This window comes from Leguminivora glycinivorella, chromosome 15, assembly GCF_023078275.1.
Source record: "Leguminivora glycinivorella isolate SPB_JAAS2020 chromosome 15, LegGlyc_1.1, whole genome shotgun sequence".
NCBI lineage: Eukaryota > Metazoa > Arthropoda > Insecta > Lepidoptera > Tortricidae > Leguminivora > Leguminivora glycinivorella.
Genome location: NC_062985.1, coordinates 11,431,446 through 11,442,530, shown reverse-complemented (window position 1 = coordinate 11,442,530; position 11,085 = coordinate 11,431,446). Strand labels below are relative to the sequence as shown.

At 40.3% G+C, this 11,085-nt stretch overlaps 2 protein-coding genes across 6 annotated transcripts; both read left to right on the top strand.

The window, feature by feature from the left end:
* Positions 1 to 1,819: 1,819 nt before the first annotated feature.
* On the top strand, positions 1,820 to 4,727 carry LOC125234030. Of its 5 annotated transcripts, none has more exons than XM_048140210.1 (3): positions 1,820 to 2,882; positions 4,054 to 4,195; positions 4,587 to 4,727. In XM_048140210.1, exons 1-2 carry the CDS (start codon positions 2,036 to 2,038, stop codon positions 4,176 to 4,178), a joined length of 972 nt encoding a protein of 323 aa, XP_047996167.1. In that variant the 5' UTR covers positions 1,820 to 2,035; the 3' UTR covers positions 4,179 to 4,195; positions 4,587 to 4,727. The 5 variants fall into 5 exon arrangements, with proteins under 5 accessions (XP_047996167.1, XP_047996166.1, XP_047996169.1 ...); XM_048140209.1 differs by having other exon boundaries at positions 4,584 to 4,721; XM_048140212.1 differs by lacking the exon at positions 4,054 to 4,195 and having other exon boundaries at positions 4,587 to 4,721.
* A 2,419-nt stretch (positions 4,728 to 7,146) lies between these two features.
* LOC125233983 (cuticle protein-like) lies at positions 7,147 to 8,085 on the top strand. The gene is made up of 2 exons (XM_048140162.1): positions 7,147 to 7,225; positions 7,506 to 8,085. Exons 1-2 carry the CDS (start codon positions 7,214 to 7,216, stop codon positions 8,022 to 8,024), a joined length of 531 nt encoding a protein of 176 aa, XP_047996119.1. The 5' UTR covers positions 7,147 to 7,213; the 3' UTR covers positions 8,025 to 8,085.
* Positions 8,086 to 11,085: the final 3,000 nt, after the last annotated feature.

Here is an 11,085-nt window from a genome sequence, read left to right as displayed (position 1 = left end):
TTATTTGAAAACTATAGCAGTTTGCCACTATAGGTACCTAAATGAAACCCTACACCATAGATACCATAGGTACTTAGGTCTTATCTATACTCGAGATGACGACTACATAAAAAAATGGCATTCTGTTTAGTCCGTCAGTCAGATCGTCCAAAAATACTGAACACATATTTTTCGCTTTTTCTAATTAATGAAAAAAATACAAAGATATAGATCATCAAAGTTCAGAAGTGGGGGCTTGTGACGTCACTTCTAAGTAAAAATTGTAATCAGGCGTGACGTCATGCGAAACTTCAACGCACTGTACCGTCGTCATTTTTTTTTTACGAGAAAAAAGAAAAAAACGTGTCTAAAATTCTTTGATAATCTAACTGACGGACTAAGTATTTTTAGTCGTCTCGCCCTTTTCAGAAACTCTTTTTTTAGTTCGTTGGTTCTTCTTGAAGTATTTTCATAATATTTTTTAGAACCTACAATTATCAAATTACCTACCTACCGGTTTTAAAATTGAACTGTGCTTGCATGCTGAGAGATCTTAAACATCTCAATAACTACGGATGATGATGTTACGACCAGTCTGGCTTAGTCGGTAGTGACCCAGTCTGCTACGCCGCGGTCCTGGGTTCGAATCCCGGTAAGGGCATTTATTTGTGTGATGAGCACAGATATTTGTTCCTGAGTCATGGATGTTTTCTATGTATATAAGTATAGCCTGACAAGTTTTTATTTGACCCTCGCCGCGTTGCGGATTTTCAGCTTTTTTTTTTTTTTTTTTTTTTTCCTTCTTTTATCTGCCATCGGCTATGCTTAGCCATAATCAGATTTTTTGTGTATATATTATAAGTTGGAGAGGTATTCCATTAAACACTCTCTCATGATGTTCCTAGAATTTTATCTTCTAGTGCCTCTGGTCCAGACGCAGTATCTCCCATCTTTTAAGCCTGCTCTGGTTGTCGTTAGTGTTCACCAGGTCCCTCGCAAGTTGGTTTGTATGTTTTTTCAGACGTTCTTTGTACTTGATACAATATCTGTTGACCTCCTCTTTTATAGTTGGCATTTTTATGTACTCATGTATTTCTGTATTCTTTGCAAACCACGGTGCACATGTCACAGCCCTCAGGACATTGTTCTGAAACCTTTGTAGGATTTCGAGGTTTGAGTTACTGGCCGTTCCCCAGAGTTCTATGCCGTATGTCCATATCGGTTTTATAATGCATTTATAGATTAGCATTTTATTTGTTAGTGTAAGAGCTGATTGTCTGCCTATTAACCAGTAAAGGCGCTTATAATGAAGGTCTGCTTCTTTTCTTTTTGTTTTGATGTGGTTGGCCCATGTTAGTCTTCTATCCATGTGTAGACCAAGGTATCTTATACAGGTTTCCTGCGGTAATTGTTCCCCTCGCAGGTTCACTGCGGGACAATCTCCTCTTCGCAGTGTGAATGTTATTTGTACGGATTTACCTACATTTGGCTTTATTCTCCACCTTTCCAGCCATTCATCTACCTTGCACAAGTGACTTTGTAATTTTGTAGCTGCTATTGTTGGGTTTGTGTGACTAGCAAGACAGGCTGTATCATCTGCATATGTTGCCGTTACCACTTCTTCACTACATGGTAGGTCCGCTGTAAATATTGAGTATAGGACTGGGCCAAGTACCGAGCCTTGTGGGACGGAGGCTTTGATGTTGTACAACTTGGATACTTCATCACTGTATTTAACCTGAAATTTTCTATCTAGTAGGTATGACCTTAATACCATGTAAAATGAGTTTGGCAATAGCATTTTCAGTTTATATAGCAGTCCATCATTTACGGAGATACGTATATTTCCCTTATTCATAATAATCCCTCAATAAACGACATTAGCAAATTTCACTATCTTCGTGCATCTTTAAAAGGCAGTGCCGCCCTTGTTATTCAAAGTCTTGATTTTAGCAGTGATAATTATCATAAAGCATGGCAATTAGTGTCGGAGCGGTTTGATAACCCGCGCCTCTTAATAAATAATCATATCCAGGCCCTGTTTAACCTTGAACCTATGCAACGTGAGTCGAGCTGTTTGTTACGTGGCATGGTGGACGTGACAAACAAAAACTTGCGTGCGCTCAGTACTTTAGGAGAACCTACCGATCATTGGGACACGTTAGTTATTTATATAATGTCTAAGAAGTTAGATGCAGTAACTAAGCGTGAATGGGAAGAGCACAGGAACCTGTTAACAGGTTCGCCGACGTTGCAACAATACGTAGCATTTTTAAATAACAGGGCCGACTTATTAGAGTCTCTTGGCACTGATAACTTTAATAAAGTTAGTAACAATTGCGAAAAAACATCGAAACATAAATTGCAGTCTCATAACGAGCCGCAAAAAATACATACTTATCTTACAACTACAACTACTAACAAGTCTTATCGCAAACCTATTGTTTGCCCTTATTGTTCACAGGATCATTTCTTATTTACCTGTGAATCTTTTCGCAAATTAGATGTTGATAGTAGAATAAATAAAGTGAACGGTTACGCAGTATGTAAAAACTGTCTTCGGCCGGGACACTTAGAAAAACAATGTGTATTATCTCATTGTAAATACTGTAAACATAAACATAATACTCTTTTACATAAGGACATTGAAAAAGAGCCTTCTAGCAGTGACGTTCCGATGCCAGCAGTTCATTTTAGCGGCCACATACAAAAAACTAAACTGTTCAACCCTACTGAGACTTCCGGACTACTGTCCACAGCGTTGGTGCACGTGAGTGACGCGAATGGGGTGCTGCATGAGGCGCGTCTGCTCCTGGACAACGGTGCTTCCCCCAACTTTGTGACGCGTGATCTGTGCGGGCAGCTCGGCCTAGCGACACACTGCGCTGGAGCTACGATCACAGGTATCAATGAGCAGTCTTCACATTGTCCGGAGTCTTGTGATATTACTATTCATTCACTTCATAACAAATATAAGACGACCGTTAGCTGTTACGTTGCGGAGGTAATAAATAAATCACTGCCGCCGAGTCGCATAGATCTTAGAAATATACCTATTCCTGCCGGCATCACATTGGCAGACCCTTCATTTTACGAGCCTTCCGTTATCGATATATTGGTCGGGGCGGAAGTGTTTTGGGACGTCTTAGGTACTGCGCGTATTAAATTAGGTAAACATAAAACTCAACTACGTGAAACATCGTTAGGTTGGATCGTGTGCGGATCCATACCTGCCTATTGTAAAAATACGAACCCGTCATATTTTTGTTCGTTCCTCAGGCATGATGAGGAGACAAATCTTACACGTTGCTTGGTGCAAGACTCCGGGCAAAGGTCATTTCATCAATGACCGTGAAGGTTGATCATAGTTACTTTGGTCTGACCCTATGATCCTGCTGGTCTTAAAGGCATATAAAAGCTGAACTCGGCAGATCTGGTGTCACAATCTTAATATACATACATCGTATAATACATATCTTATCCCTAACAAATCATATCTTCATAAATATCATATACCTACTGCCTAATATATTAACATACCTACCTATATTAATACATATTATACATAACTATAAAATAATAAAATCATAATTCATGTCTTACTTTATATACGTACATAAATATACAATCTAGTAAATGAAACCTTTAGAACTCGTAAAATACCTACAAAATTCCCCTAAAGAATCTTATCTTTTTCTTACCTATCTAATATCCTTTAATCTTATTGTGTGTTGTATTTAAACCTAACTGGTCTTTAATAATGCAACATATGTCGTTATTCACCATCCCACCTGTTATTACTTGTAAACATTTAGCAAACATACATTAATGCTTACTATCTATCGTTGGTAGGTAGAAACCCAGCTCGTTACTCACTTCACAAATTGTGCATTGCATTAGGTTCAAGGCTAAACGTCTTTAAATGTCTGTGGGAAATATACCTACAAATAAAACAATTAAAAATTATCGATTTTTACACATTTATTTTTTGCCGGACCAATGCTTATCGCTCATCGAAGAGTAGGGGTAGCAAAACCATTAAATCATATAATTTAACATTTGTTTGTCTTTCAGTCAAGGCATTTGGAACTTGTCACAAGTCTTCAGGCAGAGTCATTTCTTACTGCTCCCCACCACTTCATGAGTCGTCGTGGAAGGCCTCAAACTCTGTGTTATGTCAACCATACTTCGTTTGTTAGGACATCAAACGAACTCCGTAACCTTTTAATTTTAATTTAACACGTTAAGCTGCAGTCAGATATGGCAGCTACCTATCTCAAAATTAGCCTCATTTTGTAGGTACATATACCTACTCTTTAGCGGATTTTAGAAAACTGTTATCTTAAACACATTTTATACCTACACTCAATGTACCTTTTAGAATTAAATTGTTGCCTGATTCAGATAGTAGCTATTTCGAATTCTAGGCCCCTTCTGATTCATTTCATCTTACCTAATGCGTACCTATCACCTCTCATTTCCTTATTGGACGTTCTCTTCTGTCAGTCTTACAAAAAGTCGGACTGAAGAAAACATCTCAAGGCTTAAAAGTTTCCAGGGAGTACTGGAATCGCCTTTCTAATGAGTATGTTACTCTCCTCCAGCAGAAGACGCAGTGGCACACCGCGCACTTCCGCCTCTCCTGTGACTGCTGGGACGCGTCACGAAGCTGCACCTGGGCATGGACATCGTCACCAGAGTCGCCGACATCCGTCCGAAGAAAGAAGACATCCGTATTCTTCTATTACCTACGTCGCTTGTCGTTTTACTTCCTTGCTTGTCAATTTTCAACTTTAATTTCCATTTTTTCCTTGTTTATCTTGAGTCTCTCACTCAAAGCCCGGGAGTATGTTGCGAACGCAACCTTTTATTTGTATAGTTATCGCTCGGCTAGTTCCGTAAGATTTATAAACAGCGAATAGGAGCGTACCACCTATGATGTATCGCGGCCAATGAGAGCACCGAAACTTAGCTAACCTTTTTAACAGCTCAAATATTGCAATGACTCTTTCATCATCTTCGCTACCTTAAACACTACTTCCATACTATACCGTTTTTAGTTCAAGTCACCCTTGTAAACCAGCACCTATTTGAAATATAATATAGTCTACTTATATTGAAGTTTTTATAAGTCGTCGGCTCCTGATCCTGCACGGCGGCTACATACGGAGCGGATTTTCAGCTGAACTAATTTCTTTTACTGGCAATGATTTTTTTGACACCCGTCATCGAAAGTCATCGAATGTCAGTGATGTAAACTAGACGTAAATATTTGAAAATTTCTAACGGTTTCATAGCAAATATGCCCAAAATAATACTTAAAAAAGTGAAAATAATTATACTGAACGAGATAAATTACGCACAACAAAAAAGGATGAAGGATTTCACAGCATTTCGATAACAATGTTCCGAGATTGATTGTTGACATGTCCGGTACTGACGGTTTATAGTGCGGTTCTCCTGTATTGATTAGTTCGTTTCGATTTAGCTTAATATATTTTTTGTTCTTAGTGATGGTGTCTGTAGCACTGCCGTAAAATATATTTAAAGAAATAAGGAGGCCGTTCCATCATTGCCATCAGTACAAAACAAGGTCCCACGCAAAAAGAAAACAAACATCGACGACTTCGATAAAGGTACAAGATTCATAGATTTTAGGCTGTGCGGAAACAAGTAGCAAGTCTTAAAACCTAGCTTATTAAATTTTGACTCTCTAAAACCATGATTTAATTTTCTACAAATATTAACGCGAAACCAGTACACGCTGTCCCCATTATACATGACGTCCGCACATTATTGCCATATGAAAACGATTTGTAGCGACACTCTTTCAGGGTCAAATAAGAACTTGTCAGGCTTTTATGTAGGTATTTATCTATTTAGGTATGTATATCGTCGCTTAGCACAGTACAAGCTTTGCTTAGACTGGGGCTAAGTTGATATGTGTAAGGTGTCCCCAATATTTATATTTATTTACCTACTATGTTACATCGATCACTACCCCGTACTAAAGCTCCCCTATTTTCCGCCACAAATGCTAGCTTAAAACCTTGTTACCGAAACAGCGATTTACCGGCACAGGTAAAAATGGAAAGAGATTGCTTTTTATCTGTGCAGCGGCAAATTGAATGTAAAGTCGATTTCCCCACGGGCCGCCGCAAATTAAGCCCATACCAATTGACTCGCACAATGTAAATATTTTTGATAAATCCCGCCCTTTCTGTCGTAATTACTGGCGCGATGAATAGGGACCTCAAACATGTAATGGAAGCACTATTAGGTTTTTCGGTTGCGGAAAATAAGGAAATATACTTTGTGGTTTGTACACGATGTTGCTTTTGTTGGTTGGATCGTGTTTTCAAATAGATTCATTATGTTGAGTGCGTAGTCGGTTTGTATCAATGGATTTATTGATATTGCTATTATTGATTGTAGATATGTAGAATAAGTAAGTACTTAGGTATATCAAATGCACATGGCCGCGTCATATCATATTCTTTGCATCCTTAGGGAAACTGTAAAATAGATATGTACCTTACTAAAACCTTTATCTAAATATGTATAAGTAATTTAAATATATGTTAAACTAGCAATTATTGTGCTTTATTAAGTACCTACATACAGGGTGGCTATCAAAAACGAGGGAAAACTACCAATTTTTAAAAGCATGCGAATTTTCAGAAATTAGGCAAAAGTTTTTAATCCCCAACGCAAAAACGACGGGGTGTTGTAAGTTTGACGTGTCTGTCTGTCTGTGGCATCGTAGTAGCTCACGAACGGGTGAACCGATTTAGATTTGTGGTTAGGCTATTATCAAAATACGCAGATTATCATCAGCTTTTAAACGCCGGGTAATAAAAGTAGGTAATACCTACCTAATAAACACATGAAATTAGTAAAATCCTCTAAGGGTACGAGACCGCTTGTGAAATGCTCCTTTTTTCGACGAGATTTTCCAATAGACAACCAAAGATAGAAAGTGGCCCAAACTTGAACTGCCAAATCAAGTTGATCTAGTTACGCATTTCTCGCGCAAGTGCCGTTGTCGTGACGACCTTCACCTCGCGTTAACATAGCCGACTGTGTACCACATGCGTATATTGTTGCATTTTACACTGGAATGTGGATTAGCCCTCCGGCTTGGGCAGGTCGCCTGTAGGCGCAGATCGAAGTATAAAAAGTGTCGCGGGTCACCAAATGTCATAGTCTACCACTGACAATCAGATCAGCAACAATGGCCGCTAAGGTGAGCTTTTTTTTAATAATAACTCATTTAATTAATTATTTCTATTCCTACAATGTGGACACCTTCGCTTTCAAATAATTTTGATTATCTTTACAAATAAACCTCACTTTTATCAATTAAGTATACCTAATATTCAACTAATCTATACCTAAACATTTGTTAAATGGATATTCTTATGTAAAATGTATATTGAAATTGAATATTTCATCGTCGTAGAACTGATAAAATAGAATATGAGAGAGTAGGTACCTAATTATAAAACCGAATAATTGTTTTTCAGTTCGTCGCTATCCTGTCCCTGGCCGTGGCCGCGTCGGCCATCCCGGTGGTGCCGCTGGCGAAGGTGGCGGACGAGGAGGCGCCCGCGCACTACGAGTTCCAGTACTCGGTGGCGGACCACCACACCGGCGACATCAAGCAGCAGCAGGAGGCGCGCGCCGGCGACGCCGTGCACGGCTCCTACTCGCTGCTGCAGCCCGACGGCGTGCAGCGCATCGTGGAGTACACCGCCGACAAGGAGCACGGCTTCAACGCCGTCGTGCGCTACGAGGGCCACCCCACCGAGGCGCCCCACAAGGTGCTCGCCCCCGTCGCCAAGCTCGCCTACGCCGCTCCCGTCGCCAAGGTCGCCTACGCCGCCCCTGTAGCCAAGATCGCCTACGCTGCCCCCGTAGCCAAGCTCGCCTACGCCGCCCCCGTAGCCAAGGTCGCCTACGCCGCCCCTGTAGCCAAGGTCGCCTACGCCGCCGCCCCCGCTCACGTCACCTTCTCCTCTCCCGCCGTCTCCTACCACCACTAGACTGATGCTCGAGGCACGTTGTTATTATGACTAGTTTCTAATAAATTATTTATTGTACGAACTTTGCATTTCACATTTCTAATTCCTAATGGTACCCGCAATTGGCCGCGCCGGCTAATTTAAATAGCAATGGACTGCGACGCTTCCAATTAGCGCGAGACTGATCAATACTACGCACTCGCTGTTGCAGGCTGGGCGTGCTTAGCTAAAGCTAGTTATTTCAGCTTAGCCGTTTCGCCCGCTTCTATTTGATCATGATTAAATTTCTGGATTTGCCTAATAAGAAAATTACTAACTGGATATTTCCACGAATTGGTTGTAGGTTTTGAATTTAAATTAGTTGAACTTAAATTATCTGAATTTAAATTATATGTTGATTAGGTGCCTAGTGGATCTACCTAGATTGCATTTAACAGCAGCATTTAAAAGGAACCTATATTTTTTCGATTAATATAAGTATCAATATTATTGATACATACATATAACATACATACATATAATCACGCCTGTATCCCATAAAGGGGTAGGCAGAGCACATGAACTACTAAGTTTCAGTGCCACTCTTGGCAAAAAGGGGTTGAAAAAAATCCAAATTGTGACATTGCAGTGCCAGGTTGCCAGCCTCTCGCCTACGCCACAATTTAGCTCATATCAGGGGCGGCTCACTCCGCGATCCTTTCGCCGCGCTACAAGTACATGCCGGCGGCCGCGAGTTCGCGGCCCATTCAGTGGCGACGACCTTCGCGCGGCGCAATAGAATTCAATGTCGTCTGCACGCGTGCGGTCCGTTTGTTAATGTAGGTAAGAATTTAGAATGGCGGCGTTTTGTGAACATCAAAGGAGTGAGCCTTCTGTACTTGTACTATTATATATTCTGTGCTCATATCCCACAGTCGACTTCTACGACACCCACGGGAAGAAAGGGGGTGGTGAAATTCTTAACCCGTCACCACACGGGTATTATTGATATTTACCCATAATAAAGCCGCTAGGTTATGTTAAAATCTACTTAATGTTAATCAAGGATCAATTCCCTAATTAAAATCAAAACACTTGTTTTCGGACTATTCTCAATGAACACTAAGTAGTAGCACTAGAAACAACACCTTTGGTGAACATTTCATAAATTTTCGTCGTTTCCGAATAAATGGGAATTACACACAGTAATGGGACATACCGACATAAGTATATACATAGATAGAAGGAGATGATGGAATTATAAGTGTAACTTTTTAGCATTTTGGCTACGGAGCCTTAAAAAGTGAACAAGTCCACCAGTGGGTGAGGCCGGTGAGATGAACATCAAACCCGCGTTTTCAGCTTACGACGCTAATCCGGTGAATGTTACGGTACTACGGTACGGTGTTGAAGTTACATCAATCTTTCTACCAAGTACGAGGGCCAAACTGAAAGTTCTTAGAAAATCAAAAACTAAGCAAACTAGCATCACTTCGCCCACTCGTCTTTAGACGAAAATTTTCTTTCGTGAAATACATACTGAAGTGAAACATACAATTTTGATTTTGCTGCCAAATCGAAAAATAAATAATAAATGAATGAAATGCACACACAATTATATTGGCAGAGTTATATTTTTAAAAATGTAAACTTAATTTTTAATTATATTCTTTACAAGTGGCCAGTTCTAAAAACTTTCAGTGTCGCCCTCGTATTATGATAACGTACCTACTATCCTACTATCCACCAACGTACAATAGATTATATCAAAACTTTATACCGAGAATTTTCATGACAGAATTTTCATCCAACTTCAAGATTCGAAACTGCTTCTACCTTATCCTTACCGACTATCACAGCACATATGAAAACTTTATATCGATGTCGGGCCGGCCGGCGGCGGACCGCACCTGAATTATTCATACCCGCGCATAGTGATTTCATCTCATTGAATGGCAGCGCCGCCGGCCCGTGATTACGACACCGATACCTCCGCTGGACATGCGGCAGACATTATGTTATGTACTGACACTATGTGCACCGAAAATCGTTCAGCTCGGAGATAAGGGGCACCTATTATTGGGTTGTCTATTGTTTGCCCGACAGTCATTTAACATAATATTCATTTGCCCGAATCTAACTTGCCTGAATTTCATTTGCCCGAATGATTTGTTTACCATAAAAATCATATGACATACTCGTTGTTTATCCGAATATTACCTTCCATAATCATACAATGCCATACTATTTGTTAGCCATATTATTAAGTGCAATAATATGGTTTCATAGAATATTCAAACGCCATAAGCAATTATTGCCATATTAATTGTTGCCCATATTATTACCTAACCTAACCTTACTTTCTGATAGCAGTTTCATTTTCCAGGGGTCACAGTTCTAACCTAACTTAACCTACTTTTCCAGCAGTTTCATTCTCCAGGGGGTTACAGTTCTAACCTAACCTACTTTCTGATAGCAGTTTCATTTTCCAGGGGGTCGCAGTTCTAACCAAACCTACTGTCTGATAGTATTTTCATTTTCCGGGGGGTCACAGTTCTAACCTAACTAGGGCTCCCGGTCGCGTCCGTGTTTCGTGTACCCGTTGCCGGGTATCCGTTCCCGTGTTACACGAATCCGGATTTCTGGCCCGTTTGGAACGGGTAATTAGGGACCGTGTAATTAAGGTCCGGGTACCCGTGTAGTCCGTGTGTCCGGATCGACGGACTCTAAAAACCCGCGGGTCCGATCCGTTCTCGACGCATAGTGATGCTTGATTATCGTTCGCGTTCTTGGTTCAAGCGAATATGAAAATCAGTTTAAAGAACCAAAAATGATAAAACCTTAATAGCTAAAACGAAAAAGGGACAGCGGAGCAATTGTGACTGGGGGACAAATTTTATCTACTCGATTTTTTCCATGTTTTACATTTTAGGTATTATTATATAGGGCACGCGTTTTCAGTGGCCTAAATTATTATGATGTCAGAAAGCATGAAACTTGGTATGCACATAGCTTTGACGTTCATAAGAATAAATAGAAGGAGAAACACGCCGAGGAGTCAATCTCTTCCCCCCACTATTATATCCCATTTTTAGCGTTTTAA